At 35.9% G+C, this 18256-nt stretch overlaps 1 protein-coding gene across 1 annotated transcript in view; it reads left to right on the forward strand.

Annotated features, from left to right (window-relative positions):
* LOC141499450 (uncharacterized) overlaps window positions 1–18256 on the forward strand; it is a 57889-nt gene that overhangs the window by 26863 nt on the left and 12770 nt on the right. Inside the window, exons 2-4 of the mRNA XM_074202158.1 lie at window positions 7750–7839; window positions 8112–8435; window positions 11936–12043. Coding sequence (XP_074058259.1) covers window positions 7750–7839; window positions 8112–8435; window positions 11936–12043 — 522 coding nt within the window. The remainder of the gene's footprint in view (window positions 1–7749; window positions 7840–8111; window positions 8436–11935; window positions 12044–18256) is intronic.

Here is an 18256-nt window from a genome sequence, read left to right on the forward strand (position 1 = left end):
TTTTGAGTCTCTATTCTAATTCACTAGCTGTGTATCCAAGGGAAAGTTCCTCCATCCCTCTTACCCTTACTTTCCTCATCTGTAAAATGGGAGTATTAACTTACTATATCATAGGGTCATTTTAAGAAAAGAAATTTGTAGATCTCCACAGTAGGGAAGGGGTACTCCTTTTCTATCTCTCTCCATTTGATGAGTTCATTGAGGGAAGAGAATGATTGTGCTCTGTGGCTCCTTCACAATAGAGCTGGCATATCTAGACAAACAGGGATTTAGGGTGAAATGTGAGTATTGAAGACTGCCCAGCATGAAATGAAGTCCATTACTGTGAAAATTTGGCCATAAACTTTCTTGTATCTAATCATCTCTCACCCTGTAAAAGTGTGGGGGCCTTCAGGTATTATCTTAGTGATTGTGGCTATAAAGGGTTTCATTGGAAGAAGAAGAAGAGGAGGAAAGGAGGTTGGGAGATGAGTAAAAGTTAAGGATTTATTCCAAGAAGAGAAGAATAACTGGAACTTCCAGGCTGGGATAGAAGAGGGTGTGAGCAGGCAGGAAAGACTGAGAGAGCAAATATGTCACTTACAGTCTATCTCTCTCACTACTGTCTAGGTCTCCAACAAAGTCATGCTGGAAGGGAGCATCTTCCTTATATCCAGACCCAGGGGCAAGATATTGGGAGGAAACTTGGAGAAAGAACAATTGGGAAGTACACCTAGGCCACTGGAGAGGGGAGACTAGGTGTCTGGGAAAATGGAAGAGTCTTACACATAACCCAGGCAGAAATGTAACCTTGTAACAGAAAAAAAGGGATTCAGTCTCATACCCAGAAATGAGAGGAAGAGAACTCATGGAGCTGGAATTGAAGGTGAGTGAAGACTTACATTCAAATGTAGAAAGATAGAGATAGAGGGAGTCAGAGAGAGAGACAGAGAAAGAGAAGAGAAGAGAAGAGAGAGAGACAGAGAGAGAGAGAGAGAGAGAGAGAGAGAGAGAGAGAGAGAGAGAGAGAGAGTTTGAATTTGAAGGTCAGTGGGATGAAGGGTAGGTTTGAATAGAAGGGAAGGAAATGGGTAATGATCTATAATAGACACCTGAAAAGACCTGAAAAAAAAGTAGTCAAGATATAGACCCAGGGAGGAGAGCATGAGGGGAAAGTCTCAGTCTCAGATGCCAAAGAAAGGTTTGGAGCAGTTTAATGGGAAGTATTAATGGAAACTGAAAAAAAAACCTAGGCTCAGTTCCAGGGGAACTTTTTCAGTTGCTGAGAACAATTGGAGAAATGTCGGCAGAGGAGATGAGTAGAACTTCTGACAAGGGATCTGACTCCCATATCACGACTGGTTCCTAATGCAGACTGCATCTAAGAGTCATCATCTTGTAGGGTTAAGATCCCTGGTAAAGAGACTCCACACAGAGGTCAACAACCACAGGTACCCAGAATAGCATCAGGTAAACCCAACATAAAAAAGAAGGTAAGTAGACTTCTCAAAGAATCTGAGAACTTGACACTGACTTGTAGAAATAATGTTACGTATTATCCTGATTCTGCCCTCCTTTACCTATCGACTGTTCCCCAGACCCATCAAACCTGAAACCTTTTATGCTCTAGAATATCCCTATTGCCTTGGGACCTACATTTCAACTCTTTTGCCCAGCACTGAATTGTCCTCCATGATCAGGTACCTTTAAAATCTGATGTCTTTTTACTCATCTCCAGACTTCACACTATAATCAAACTATCTAACACACAGTCTCTGGGCCATGTTTTTTTTCTGTTCTCCTAGCCAGTTGTCTTTGTTTTTGCTTTTTCCTTTCTTTCAGATGTCCTTCTCATACTTCTTTTCTTATATTATGTATGCATGTCATAATTTTTCACTAGAGAATTATCTACAAAAAAAAACAGAGGCTCAGGCAAATCTCAGTTGGGTATCTCCTCCAACAACAAAGTGAATGTTTGTGGAATTGAACTGAATTTCCTTTGTAAAGGAAATCCTAGATCTTAAACCTCATTGACAAATCAGTTTCTCAAAGTACCCACTCACTCATTTGGTATTGATCATGCTTTTGGTCTCTTCCTTTCTGAGAGTCACTGTATTCATTTATTCCCTCATTTCTCACAGCAATGTAATATTTCCATATTTTTATATACTAATTGATAATGGGCATCTACTTTGTTGGCTTTCAGATATTTATTCAAGTCAACAAAAAGATGTGGGATTGATCCCCGAGGCAGCTCATTTGTTACCTTGAAAGATAGCTTCAAGATACTAATAATTATGCTCTGTATCTAGTCGTTAACCTATCCTTGATCAACCTAATGATCACTTAATTGTTATTATTTTGGAATAATGGTGTATCATTGCATTTGATTAGCTTTCTACAGTCATTTTGAAAAGACAGCAAGGAGAAGAATGAAGACTTCTATAATTTCCTTAAAATGATATTCCTAGGAGTAGTTCAATATGAGACCAGTATCAGAAAAACTTATTGCAAAGTTCCCCCACCCCACCTCCCCCCCAACTCCATTCACCTCTTTTCCTTCAAAATTTGGTAGATTTGTTTAAACAAAAATGTTTTAATTGTATTTAATCAAAATTGTCTAGTTTATATTATGAGCTCCTCTCTATCACTTGTTTAAATATGAATCTTTCCTGTTCAGAAATAAAAAAGGTAATTTCTTCCTTGGTGTTTTGTTGTTTTAAATGACATGATATATGTTTCTGGATCATGAATATTTTAGGAAATTATCTTCATATAAGGTGTAAATTGGGGAAGCTAGGTGGTGCAGTGGATAGAATTAGTATCAGCCCTGGAGTCAAGAGGACCTGAGTTCAAATCTGCCTCGGCCTCAGACACTTTACTAATTAACTGTTAGCAGTGTGACCTTGAACAAGTCATTTAACCCCATTACCTTGCAAAAACCAAAAAAAAAATTATGACATAAGTTTTTGGTTGAAACATAATTTTGGCCAAATTATACCCAATTTTCCCAGATTTCGTCAATGTGATTCTTTCTCCTGATAACTGGGATTTTTGAATTTGTTGAATACTCTGCTTCAATGACTATTTTTTATTTTTATTTATTTTATTCTAAACTGAAAAAATAAAACACACGTGGTAGAATAAGAAGAATGATTGTATATGAAACTGCAGAGGTATTATATACAATTTTCTATTTCTTTTAAATACATAATAAATTTATAATGCAACTTCCCCCCTTTATCTTCCCTCTCCTCCACCCTAGAGTTAACTACCATTAGACCCAAATATGTATGTATAGAAATATATTTATAAAAAATCATTTTATATATATATATATATATATATATTTCTATTCCTTGGTTCTTTCTCTCAATGCCAATGGAATCTTCCTTCATCTATTCCTTATAGTTAATTTGGATATTTATAATAGACAAAGTGACTTAAGTGCTCAAATTTGTACTTAAAATAATATCACTCTTGGTGTATAAAATGAGTCTAGGTTCTGTTCACTTCATTCTTCATTATTCTGGGCAAATCTATCCACGTTTTTCTGCTGTTGAGTTCATCTTTTCTTATAGCATCACTGTATTCCCTCATAATCATATATCATAACTTGTTCAGCCATTCCCCAAATGACAGACTTCCTCTCAATTTCCATATCTTTGCCACCACAAGGAGAACTTCAATAAATATTTAAGAGTTATACTAGGCTCTTTTCCTTTTTCCATGATCATTTTTGAAAACAGACCTAGTAGTGGTATTGTTGAGTCAAAGGATATAGTCAATTGAATAGCTCTTTGGGTTCTTTGGGCATAAATCCAAATTGCATTCCAAATGGCTGAATTATTTCACAGTTCCACCAATAGTCAATTACTATTTCAATTTCTACATATAACCTAAAACATTTGTCTCTTTCCCCTTCAGTCATCTTAGTCAAAATGATATTTCAAGATTGTTTTACTTTACATTTCTGTAATCAATAATTATTTAGAGAATTTTTATGTGACTATATATATTTTTTTTTATTTCTTCATCTGAAGACTTCCAATTTATATCCTATGCCCATTTATCAGTTGGGAATGATTCATATTCTTTTAGATTTGACAAAATGATTTAGATATTTGAGATATGAGATTTTTTTTTGCAAGGCAATGGCTTGCCCAAGGCCACACAGTTAGGTAATTATTAAGCATCTGAGGCCAGATTTGAACTCAGGTACTCCTGACTCCAGGGCCGGTGCTCTATCCACTGTACCACCCAGCCATCCCCGAGATATGAGATCTTTATCTGAGAATCTGCCTATAAAATTTCCCCTAATTTTCTGGTTTCTTTCTGATCTTAATTATATTTGTTTTATTTGTACAAGACTTTTTTAACTTAATGAAATCAAAATTATTCATTTTATACTTTACTTTGCTCTTTATCTCTAGTTTATTCATAAACTGTTCACCTGTCTATGACTGATAGTAATATGTTCCATGTTCTTCAAACTTTCTTGTAATATTTCTCTTTATATCTAGTTCATGTTTACATTTTCTACTGAACTTGGTAAATGGTGTAAGATGTTGACCTATGCCTAATTTTGACTATAATGCTTTGCCAACTATTATTTTTTATCAAATAATGAATTCTTTGACAAAAACCTAAAGCTTTGCACTTATGAAACTCAAGCTTGTCATAATAATTTCCTGCTGAAATTTTTTATTATATCTATTCTGTTCCTTTCTATTTCTTAATGATTATCAGTTAATTTTGATAATTACTGCCTTATAATATAGTTTAAGATTTTGAATTGTTAAGCCTCTTCTCTTTATTTTTTTTACTAGTTACTTTGTTATTCTTCACTTTTTGCTTTTTTAATAATTCAGTAAAATAATTTTTGGTAATTTAATTGAGATGGCATAAATTAGTATAGATAAAATAATAATTTTATCATATGGCCCCATCTTTTCAAGAACAACTAATATTTCTTCAAATATTTTATTTCTTCAATAAATTTGATTTATTAGTGATTTTTGAAGAATTTATTGACATTTACTTTCCTTTCAGGAAAATTTTTCATTTTACTTTTGAAAGTGGTGCTTTGTAAGCTTTTATTTTATTTTTATATCTTGTTTGCAGCAATGAATTTTTGTTGTTTATAAATTCAATAAATTGCATTTATTGAATGCAACTGTCTCACAAGTTTCTTTCAGTTATTTTTCTTTTCATTTGAATAGTCTTTTGGAGCACAGGTATAACTTGGTACCCTGAATCCTGGAATTATCCCAAGAAATATTTCAGATATAGTGTTTATTTTTAATATTATTATTTTCATATTTCTTCTATTTTATGGAAAGGTAACAAATTCATCTTGTCTTTCTCCTCCTGCTAAGTTTTGTCAATAATATAGAAAGACTGATTATTTGGATGAATATTTTATATACTTCAACTTTGCTAAACTTGTTAAATGTTTCAACTAGTTTTTAGTTGATTCTCTAGGGTGCTCTAAGTATATAATTATTTCATTGTCAAAATGTGATAGTTTTGTTTCCACATGGTCTGTGTTTATTCCTTCAATTTATTTTTGTCTTATTGCTGTAGCCATCATTTCCAATACACTATTGAATTGTTGAATAGCAATGATAATAATGATCTTATTGGAATGGTTTCTAGTTTATCCCCAATCCAGATGATGCTTACTCCTGGTTTTAGATAAATATTACTTATCATTAAAAAAGCAAACCCCGATTTATTCTTATACTTTCTGGTGTCATTAATAGGAATGAAATTTGCTTTGGTCAAAAGCTTTTTCTATACCTATTGAATTTTAATGAATGATATGGATCTTATTTCTTTTGTTTTATATAAATATATAATCAATTATACATATATAGTCAGTTATACTTCTAATTTCCTAATATTGAACCAACTCTTTATTCTTGTTATAAACCCCATATAATCAAAGTGTTTGCTCTTTATGATAGATTGCTATAATCTCCTTTACTAGTGTTTTATTTAAAATTTTTGTAGCAATGTTAATTAGCAATATAACTTCAATATTACTACCAAATTATCAATGCATGTAAGTATGCATATATGTATGTTATATATACATATAGTTACATTAACAATAGGTCATTTTATTATTTTTATTTTAAACAAAAATAAAATATTTTTTACTGTCAGTTAAAAATATAACTAGACTAGATCTAGATGCCCATAATGAAATGCCTGTGGAAAAAACCTAAGCCTTCTCAACTTTCCACATGCCCAGGCAGGTAAACAAGGGAGAAATCAGGGAGAGGTACTGGGAAGCCAGAGATAGTTGTAGATCTTAAAACTGAATCAAAAGGTTGTGGCAATGTTTAAGTGAGGTCCTTCCCTTCTGGCTCCATTTAGAGGTTCTCTTCCAATGTTGGATTTTGAAAACAGTACACTAGTCCCTCACAGATTTGTGGGTACCCAGGAGCTGTATCTAATCGTCAATCTTCTGGTTGAAGCTATGATGATATCTGATCTAAAAGTAGGAAGTAGGAGTAGGAAGATGGAAGTTTGAATCCAGCCCCAGAGGCTGGATACTTACTAGCTGTGTGATCTTGGGAAAGTCACTTAAAACTAATTGCCTTGTATCCAAGGCCATCTCCAGTGATCTTGATTCATATTTGACCACTAGACTCAGCTTGTTCCAGAGGAGAAAGAGCTGGTGACTTAGCACAGCACCTACTCATTCAAATCCAATTCATATGTTTCTCATGGCATCACCTCCCTGATATCATGAAGGACAAATATCATCATCATCTGATCTAAGCTCCCTAGTTTCCACCAGAACTGCAATTCCTTCCAAGGCACTGGCCCTTTCTCAGGGCAAACTCATTCCAGAGTGGCCCTGCCCTTTTACAAAGAAAAGAGAACTCTCCAACTAATTATAAGCCACTTGACCCTAAATGCACAGAAAAGGGAAGAAGTGGGGGGACACCTATAAAATACTGGGAGAAGGAAGCAAACTCCTGATCAGTTTTGGGATGAGTGAGTGTATGTAAGCTTGAGTTTTGGATGAGCTCATAAGGTAACTTTTTTGTTTATCCCCAATGTCATGTTTTGCTTCTGGAGGCCTATGTGAAACAATCAGAAGGAAAAGCTAGCAGTAGAGCCTCCTGCCTTCCACCTAAAGGGGCATCTGAGACACAGGAGCCTCTTCCCATACTTGGTTAACAGGGAGAACCTCAGATTGAATAATTCCTATCTTAACTTTTTTTCTTTCCCAGATATTCTTGGGTTTCTACCCACACAAAATGCTCCTTGCATGAGTGGACCGCTGTGCATGGGACAGGGAATAGAGATAAGTGGAAATGAAGGAGCTTATTTAAAAGGTCCTCATGCTCCTCCCTCCATAAATAAAATCTAATATTATTACAAGGTGAATGATTATCATCACCCCAATTACATGGTCTCCTTCACAGATCCCACCACCATGTTCTTTTTCTCAATCACTTTCTGGCATCTTTGTCATAGTGATGCTCCTTCACCTCTTTGTCAGAGTCACTTGTTTCCTTATCGCAGATGGTGTCAATTGCCAATATACCAATAAGATATCCCAGTCGTAGTTTTCCTGAGTCCTTGTTATAAACACTGGTCCTCCTTTGTCCCAGCAAATCACTAACTATTTGTGACCTTGTGACAAATATTGCCCCATTTCTCCATTAAAATTATTTGTCCTCCTATGCTCATGTCTGTACCCTACCTACTCATTTTTATCTCTTCCTCTTCCCCTGTATCCTCTCTCAGGTGTGATGAAGATTCTCAATCCTTTAGAATTCTTCCTTTCCAGTTATTTTATGACCTTTTTCATCCTCATGATGCCCAAAATGACTTCAGGTAAATATTTCTTCAACTTATTTTGCTTCTTTTGACCTGGAACAAGAGCTCTGAAGGGTTATGATCAAGCCTATGGAGATTCTGTGCTGCTTTACTTACTCTGTTCTTCCAATATAGACCTAATATTCTCCTAGTTCTTTCTTGAAATTTTCTCAATTTTCATTTTCTCTCCTTATATTCCTCTTTTGTACACTTTTTGTATCCTGACCCCTTGTACCCTCTACTATGTTTCTCTTTGACTCTTTGTTTCCCCTTCCTGCTTGATTGAACAGGGAAGTTCTCAGTAATTGGACCTGCAGGACCCATCCGGGTTTCACTTGGGGAAGAAGCAGAGTTACCTTGTTACCTGTTCCCACCTCAGAGTGCTCAAGACATGGAGGTGGTCTGGTTGCAATCCACTTGGGTGGTACATCTCTATCAAGATGGGGAAGATAAATTTGGAGACCAGGCCCCTCATTACCAGGGAAGAACAGAACTCGTGAAAGATGCTATCACAAGTGGTAATGTCACCTTGAAGATACAGAATGTGAGGTACACGTGTCTCATTGAAGATGGTTTTTACCAAGAGGAAGCTGACATGGAACTGAAGATCTTAGGTAAAGATCTGACTTCTAGATTAGGCATATATGGAATATTTCCTTTCTAGCTCTGAGGTTCTAAGGTCTTACATGTTATTTGCTCCAACACTTCTCTGGCTAAGAAACCTCTCTCTACATGTCTAAAAAGTCTATTCTTCCATTTGGATTATATCCTTGATCCCTAGTCTTGTACCTTACACAAAGAAGAGGTCTAATGAATACTTATTGAATGTTATAGAATTTTCAGCCCTTGATCAAAGACTACTGCCAATCTGGGGAAGACAACCCTTTCCACATTTGGATTAAATTAGTCATTAAGAAGTTTTGGTTGACATGAAATAAATAATCCTCTATAGCATTCAACCATTGCTACTAGTTTTGGCTGAGAGTTTCAAACTAGAACAAGTAAAAATCATTTTCTAAAGAATGGTTCTTTAAACTTGCAAAAAATTATCATGACTGGGTGAAGTCTTCCCTTTTCCTGACCAGAATTACTCAGTGGTCAGAATAAGGTACTAAACTTTGCCAGGTATTTTAATGGTATAATCTCAAATCTATCCATCATTCTGGTCATACTCCAGTGAATTCCCTTTGATTATTCTCCAACACATCTCTCAGAATCTCCATATTCTTGGAGCAGCTAGAAGGCACAGCAGATAGAGTACAGGCCCTGGAGTGAGGAGAATCTGAATTCAAATCAGGCCTTAGACACTTAATAATTACCTAGTTGTGTGACCATGGGCAAGTCAGTTAAGCCCATTATCTTGCAAAGCAAAGTATCTCCATATTCTTTCCATGCCAAAGCACTGAGACTCAACAGATTTGGGACAAAAAGAGCACAAAAGGCAATATTAAGATTTAGAGAGAACACAGAAAGAGAGAAATTGCAACCAATTTCCATAGAAAGGTTTGCTAAGAATTGAGAAGAAAGGGGAAGTGGGAAGAAGAGGAAAGCAGGAGAGGGAAGGTATTGAAAAAGGAGGTTGTAGAAGGAGGAAAGCCATTTTCATGCCACTCCTTTCTATCATTCCTCCACATACTATCAATGCATCTCCATAGACTTTTGCTTCTCAAGGCCATAATAATATATCACATATTAGAAAGATTGCAACAAAATGAACAGATGGGTAGCTATGGGACAGAATGAAGATTAGTAATTCTCAAACTACTCTGGCCTAGGAATTCTAGACTTGAGAAATATATACAGAACATAAAAATTGTGGTCCTAGAGATATTTCCAAGGTAAAATAGATTAGAAGCAGGGTAAGAGAATCACAGTTGGGGGGATACCTATTTTGACACAACATTTTGTGTTATATCTGAATAATCCTTGACTTGAATCCAAATCACAGTAGGATAATTTTAATTTAAGGAAACAACATAACACTGAAATTGGAGTCAAAGGGCTTGTGCTCAAATACTGACTCTCCTACTTACTGAGTGATCCTCATTTCCTCAAAAGTTTGACTAGTTGATCTCTAAAGTTTTTCTGGTTCTAAGTTTTTAATAAGGGATCAACATTTAGGGCATTGTGACTAGGGAACTCTATCTAGAATTAGAAAAATGAGTTCAACAACTATCCCATAAAGGTAGTTTATATAATATCTCTTCCAGGTCTAAATCTATGGTCTCATGATAAGTTTGATTGTTTGATAAATATGTATTCTCTCACCTTGAGGCAAATAGGTGGTACAGTGGTTAGAGTTCCAAGCCTGGTTAGGAAGACACATCTATTTGACACTGGGCAAGCCAATATATCCTGTTTGCCTCAATTTAGTCATCTGTAAAGTGAACTAGGATTGGAAATGGCAGATTCCTCCAGTATCCTCCAGTATCTTATCACAAATTGGATCACAGAGGGTCTGTCACCACTAAAAAATGATTTAACAACACAATTCTTGGTCTTTAGTTTTCTGGAGTGAGACTGGCTTCTTCTCATTTCAGGATTTTAGAATACCCAAGTCACAGTAAGGACATCTTTTTTTAATGGTTTCAGCTTGAGTTCTCATCCCATTCTGCTCTAACCCCTGTTAATTGTTAGTAATTAATAACCCAGTTCAATTTAAGCAGTCAATATCAATTGGCCTTTTAGAAAGGGATATTTTCTAAAATATTGCAAGAACAGAATTACTATTATTTCCTTCCAACATTTAGAGTACACTCTTCCCTGTCTCACTGCAGTATTTGGGAAGAGTGAAATCAAACTTAAAACAATTTCTACATAGCATCAGTCCTAACAAATTGCCTTCCAAATGTGCCACAGTCTACAGATGAATGAGTCCACATCTGTCCTAAAAATGACTTATTCTACAGCTAAGCTGGTCATTTAGGTTCTATGGGACTTTACTTTTTACTGTAAGTCTTCTGGCAAAAAAAGACTCTATCCACTTGATAGTGTTTTTTTTAAATTCACAAGACTTTAACCATCTCCAAGATTGCTTCATCTAAAATAAAGCACAATACAGACAAAGAAGCAATAACATGGACATATCTTCTCAATTTCAAGATGTCTCAGGGAGAAAAAACAGCCCCAAGTCCTCATCCCACCTGGAAGTCCACAGCAATTCTTTCTTCTTCTGACACATCAGTGGTTAAAAAAAACATATTTGGGCTCAATTCATGGAAAAAACCTCCAAACAATTCAAGCAATATCAAAGTGAAAGGGGCTTCTCTGGGAGGTAGAGGACTACTCCTTCCTTTGAATATATAAGTAAATACTAATGACTACTTGTAATAATGTTTGTCCTTTTTGTGAAGAAGACCACAATATCAGGCAGGTGATGCCATTACAACCACATGATTTGGATTTGAGTGAGGGGATGCTGTGCTAAATCATCAACCTAACATTCTTTTCCAGAGCCATCTGGGTCCTGTGGTCAGATAGGAATCAGGATGATTGGAGATGACCCTAAATGCAGGGCAATCAGGGTTAAGTGACTTGTCCAAGGTCACACAGCTTGTAAGCAATCAGTGTCTGAAGCTGGATTCAAACTCCCATCTTACTGAATCCAAGGTCAGTGCTCTATCCACTGTTCCACCTAGCTGCCCATTGATTACTTGTAGAGAGGGACTTAGCGAAGTTTCTGATTCAGATATGCTTTGAACATGATGGGCCTCTGAATTCCCTCTTTATCTTTGAGATCTCTGATTATAACACCTATAGAAAAAGTATACAAAATTGTTTCAATATCCCTCTTATCCTGCCTGGTAATCTCATTAATGCAGCTTAATGTACTCTCTCAGAAAGAGGTGAGTTGAACACTAGATGATGTGTCTGAGCTGGAGATGGAGAAAAGGAATATGGACATGGTAATACTTTGCTGGGAGATATGTATCTGCTATAGTATGCAAGGTTTGGGGCAGAGAGCAGTCAGTCTGAGGGGGCTGAGCAATTGGCCACTTCTACGGCTTTGCTCTTTGATCAATGGGAATATGAGAGTTTGAGGTGGGGAGAAAAGATTCTATAAGAATCTTCATGACAACCCTGGCCTTGAGATTTATATGCAACTTTGTTTTAGGTAAAGGACTTGAGTCATTGACTACACTACCAGAAATATCTAAACTCAATCTTGGGTTTGGGGTTCCAGCATATGCCCTTTGGGCATTATTCATCCTGAAATTACGAGGTAATTATCAGGGGAAATTGGGGCTATGGCTTCTTTTCTAGTTCATCAGTTATATCTGGTTAGGGAGGGGACTTTCTAGAATTCAAGGTCATAGGAACTTACTTTTACCCAGTCTCTGGTTTCTTGCCAAGGTTTCTTTCCCCATTTTGTCACAACTATCCTTAAAATCCCACTCTTCCCAACAATCCTTGTAATATCAAGACCATATGAATTGACTCTCTACTTCATCCCCTGTTCTATAAGGGTCTCTGAAAGGGGCCTGTCCCTCTCATAGCCTTCTTTCCTCAGATACCATTTATCACATCTTGGTGAAGAACTTAGTCTATACAAATCATATGCCAGGTCATGAAGAAATAAAAAAGAACTCTTTCCTCCCTCTTTCTCAGTTTCAATCCCTGACTTATTTAGAGAGGTAGGATTCTAAATAAGAATCATCTTAAAGTAGTTGAAAAAAGTTTAAACCAGCCTGGCAAAGACATGGAGTTGGAAGACCGAGTGGGAAGAACAGCAGGAAAGCTAATATGACTTGACCTTAAAGTACTTAAAGGGGAGTCATGAAACAAGCAGTTCATAGTTGACCCTAGAGGGAATCCAGTTGTTGTCCAGTCATTTCAGTTATGCCTGACTCTTCATGATCTCATTTTGGGTGGGTTTTTTTTTTTGAGAGAGATATTGAAATGGTTTGCCATTTTCTTCATGTGGTCATTTTATCAAGGAAAAACTTAGGGAAACAAGGATAAGTGACTTTGGTCACAAAGCTAGTAAATTTTTGCTGATCCTAGGCCCATTATTCTATCCACTGTGCCACCTAGGGAGACATTATTAATGGTTGGCTAATTAGTTCTTGTCCTTTGATTTTGAAGAAGAGCAAAATAACATCACTATGTTTGAAACAAATTGCAGTGTGTCCTACTGTGGCTGACCAGACCAATATGAGCTCAAAATACTCTACCACAAGTTAGGCACAAAGATTCCCACCTGGGATGGGAACTCTAAACTTATGTATGTCACATCTCTTTTGAGCTATTTCAATTTAGCCTTGCTCATAGAATACAGCACCCTCACTGATGTGGGCACTCCATGCTGGGAGGTCCTGTGCCAGTGTATCCCATGCTGTAAATCAATTCTAAAGTTCCTAAATGAGGCCTGCAGGATGTCTTGGTATCTCTTCTTCTGTCCCCCTTGTGAGTGCTTGTCCTCTGTGAGTTCTCCATAAAAATAATTTTTTGGCAAGAATTTTGAAATTCTAATATGTCCTGCCCATTGTAGTTGTACTCTCTGTTGTAATGTTGGAATAATTGGCAGTTTAACTCTAGAAAGGACCTCAGTATCTGGTATCTTCTCCTGCTAGATGACTTAAAATGAAGTGAATCAGTTTCCTGACATGACACTGATAGACTGTTCAAGTTTCACAGGCATATAGCATTGAGGTCAGCACAACAACACTTTAGACCTTCAGATTGATAGACAATCTAATATCTCTTCTCTTCCACACTTTCTTTCGGAGCCTCCCAAATAATAAGCTAGCTCTGGCAATGTGAGTGTCAACCTCATTGTCAATATGTACCTCCTTGGAAAAGAATCTGCCTAGGTAACTTGTTCACAGTACTCAAAACTTCTTCATTTGTTGCCATCAATGGTTTCACAAATGATGGTGTGATACTAGCTGATAGACTTTTATTTTCTTGATGTTAATTGTTAGACCAAAATTAGCATGAGCAGCAGAGAATGGATCCATACCTTGTTGCATCTCAGCTTCAGAGACTACATTGAGTGCCCAATTATCTGCAAACAGAAGATCATGCACCAACACTCCCCCCACTTTGGTCTTTGAAATGAAATGGCACACCAACTACCTTGAGTTCTTTGACCAGCAAAAAACTTGTTCTCAGTTACAGTGAAAGAATGAAAGACACGAGACTCTTTTCATGGAAACAAAAGACCACTTTATTGAATATCCTAATCTCTATATTTCACCAATGCCCATGGACAACACAAACATATCTTGTGATTTAATCAGCAGGAGCCAGCCATACAAAAAGATCATAAAGTTGTCCAAATTCTTGGCATATTTCCTTATCTTTACAGTTATGGTATATATCCTGTTATCTTAGGATGAGCCACTTCTTGGGCAAACACAAAAGTAGGAGAATGAAGATGTCCTGAGATACTGAACCAGCAGTATTGTGAAACAACAGAGGGGCAAGAGGGTCTTGAAGACCTTTGTCCTTGTTATCTCATAGCTGTGATCCTCAAGGATCACTAACAGGTCTTGGCTTGTAACCTTCTCAAGTGGAAGAATTTGCCATCAGTGTGGTAACTGACTTTGAGGTCATGTTCATCCTCAGTGAAGATATTTGATTACTTTGCTGAAAATATCATGATAAAAATTATGGGAGCAAGGACACATTCCCATTGTTGACTGGAAAATCTCGAGAGCATTGTCCCCTGTCCAGAACCTGAGCATGCATGCCCTCATGAAATTGGTATAGAATACTGATGAACTTCTCTGGGCAACCAAATTTTGACATAATTTTCCATAAACCCTCATGACTGACGGTATCAAAGGTCTTGGTCAGCTCTATAAATGTTATATATAGACCTCTTTGTCAGCTCTATAAATGTTATATATGGACCTCTTTTCTGTTCCTGGCAATTTTCCTGAAGTTGTCAGGCAAAAAACACCATATCAACTGTTCCTCTACCCTTTCTGAAGCCACACTGGCTCTCAGGAAGATAATCATCTTCCAGTAAAGGGTCAGCCTATTGAGAAGGATTCTGGCAAGAATCTTAACAGCAATGACTAAAGGAGAAATACTCATGATTGTCACAGGACAATCTATTCCCTTTACCTTTATAGAGGTGAATGATGGAGGCATCCTTGAAATTTTGGTTTGCTGCTTGAAAGAAGCCTAATGGCATTCTTCTTTAGTTGGAACTTCAGCTAGGGACTAATTGACTTCAACTTGAGGTAAGCAGTCTATGGTTTCTGCATTGATTGATGATGGTCATTTAAGATCACCATGGAAGTATTCAGCTCATCTCGTTAGGATCATATCCCTAATATTAATCGATGTGGATCCATTCAACAAGGTATGAGTAGTTGAAATGCCCAAGGAGTCCTCCTATGTCTGGTAATCTCAGTTTACTCTAGCATTATGGTCACCCAGAATTATAAGGTTGTCCTCTTTTCATATATTGATGATAAGGGTCTCCAGGTCTTCATAGAATTTTTCTTTAACTTCATCAGTGTTGGTCATGTTGGGAGTATAGGCAATGGTGATGGTGGCATGATGTTTTCCTGGAAGTGGAAATCTCATTGTCATGAGCCTGTTGTTCACACCCTTTGGTAGATATTCAAGAATATTGACTGCATTATTTTTGATTGCAAAACACATCCCAGTTTCATGGTGTTCCTTTTCACTATGGCCACTCCAGAAAAAAATGTGCATCCAGCTCTGATTTCAGTAAGCTGGCCTTCATTTGCCAACCTTGTTTCACTCAGGGCTGCTATTTGCTGCTATATCTGCTGAGATGTCTCATAAAATGAGCTGTTGTCTTTCAGGTCTATTGGATCTTGTGTTTTCTATGAGTGTGTGCACATTCTATGCACTCATGGTGAATTGTTTTTCTTCCTTTGGTTGGGGATAATTTAGACCATTGCCAGTCTAATATAGTTATCCTAGCTCTCTGTACAGTTAAGGGGTATGAACAGTTTTAATTGCTCTTTGGACATAGTTCCATACTGCTCTCCAGAGAGATTGGATCTGTTCACAACTCCTCCAACAATGCATCAATGTCCCAATCTTCCCACAACCTCACCAACATCAATCATCTTCCCTTTTTTTCTCATGTGGGCTAATCTAATAGGTGTGAGATGAAATCTCATTGCTGTTTTAATTTGTATTTCTCTAATCAATAGTGATTTGGAGCATTTTTTCATATGATTTTATATAGCTTTAATTTCTTCATTTGAAAACAGTCTATTCATATCCTTTGATCATTTCTAAATTCAGAAATCACTTGTGATCTTATAAATTTGATGAAATTCTCTATATATTTTAGAAATGAGACCTTTACCAGAACTCCTGGCTGTGAAGATTGTTTCCTAGCTTTCTGCTTTCCTTCTAATTTTGGCAGCATTGACTTTATTAGTGCAAAACCTTCTTAATTTAATATAGACAAAATCATTCATTTGGCCATTTATAATATGCTCTTATTCTTGTTTGGTCATAGATTTATCCCTTTTCCACAGATCAGATACAGTATTTTTTTGGGGGGGGAGTCTATTAATTTATCAACGGTATCACTCTTTATGTCTAAATTCTGTACCCATTTTGACCTTATTTTGGTATAGGGTATGGGAGATGTGGAACTATGCCTAATTTTTGCCAAACTATTTTCCAGTTTTCCCAATAATTTTTGACAAATAGTGAGTCCTTATCCCAGAGGCTCATGTCTTTGGGTTTGTCAAATAGTAGTAGATTGCTTTAGTCATTTGCTTCAGTTTCTTCTGAACCTATCCTAATTCACTATTTCTTAACCAGTACCAGGCAGTTTTGATGACTGCTGGTTTAAAGTACAGTTTTAGATCTGGGAGAGCTAGGCCACCTTCCTTTACATTTGTTTTCATCAGTTCCCTTGCTATTTTTGCCCTTTTGTTGCTCCAGATGAATTCTGTTACTATTTTTTCAAGTTTGGTAAAGTAGTCATTTGGAAATTTGATTGGTATGACACTGAATAAGTAATTTAATTTGGGTAGAATTATCATTTTTATTGTATTAGTTCAGCCTAACCATTAAAATTTTACATTTTATTTCAATTATTTAGATCTGACTTTATTTGGGTGAGAACTTTATAATTGTGTTCAAACAGTTCCTAGGTTTGTCTTGGGAGGTAGATTCCCAATTATTTATTGTTGTCTACAGTTATTTTAAGTGGAATTTTTCTTTCTATCTCTTGTTCTTGGGCTTTGTTATTCATATATAAAAATGCTGATGATTTATGTGGGTTTATTGTATATCCTGCTAATTTGCTCAATTTGTTAATTGTTTTAAGGAGTTTTTAAGATGATTTTCTCAGCTTCTCTAGGTTTACTATCATATCATCTGCAAAGAGTGCAAGTTTTACTTCTTCATTGCCAATTCTGATTCCTTCAATTTTTTTTTCTTCTCTTATTGCTACTGCTAGCATATCCAATACTATATTACATAGTAATGGTGATAATAGACATCCTTGTTTCACCTCTGAATTTATTGTAAATGCTCTGAGTTTATTCCTATTAAATATAAATTTTATTTAATATTAATTTAATTTATTTAATATTAAATAATAAAATGATACTCTTTATTATTTTAAGGAAAACTCTGATTATTCCCAAACTTTTTAGTGTTTTTAAAAGAAATGGATGTTGTATTTTATCAAAGATTTTTTCAGCATCTATTGAGATAATTATATGATTTCTGTTGCTTTTACTACTGATATGTTTAATTATGTTGAGTGTTTTCCTAATGTTGAACCATTCCTGCCTGCCTGATGTAAATACAACCTGATCATGGTGTATTATTCTGGTAATAACTTGCTGTAGTCTCATTGCTAAAATTTTATTTAAGATTTTTGCATTGATATTAGGGAGATTGGTCTATAATTTTCTTTGTCTGTTTTGGTTCTTCTTGGTTTAGGTACCAGCACCATGTTGGCATCATAAAAAGGAGTTTGGCAGACCTCCTTCCTTTCTTGTTTTTAAAAATAGTTTATGAAGAATAGGAATTAATTGTTCCTTAAATGTTTGGTAGAATTCACTTGTAAATCCATCCTGACCTGGAGACTTTTTCTTAGGGAGTTTATTGGTGGTTTTTTAAATTTATTTTTCTGAAATGGGGTTATTTATTTAATGGGGTTATCTTTTGTTTATCTGGGCAGTTTAGATTTTTGTAAATATTTTTCCATTTCACTCAAGTTTTCCAGTTTATTGGCATATAGTTTGGAAAAGTAGCTCCAAATTATCTCTTTAATTCCCTTTTGATAATTAGTTTACCTTTTTCATTTTTGATACTGGTAATTTCATTATCTTCTTTCCTTTTTTAATCAGATTAACCAGAAGATTGTTTATTTTATTGACTTTTTCATAAAGCCAACTCTTAGTTTTATTTATGAGATCTATGATTTTCTTGTTTTCCATTTTATTAATCTATCCCTTGATTTTCAGAATTT

Source organism: Macrotis lagotis, chromosome X (genome assembly GCF_037893015.1).
Source record: "Macrotis lagotis isolate mMagLag1 chromosome X, bilby.v1.9.chrom.fasta, whole genome shotgun sequence".
In the NCBI taxonomy this organism is placed as follows: Eukaryota; Metazoa; Chordata; class Mammalia; order Peramelemorphia; family Peramelidae; genus Macrotis; species Macrotis lagotis.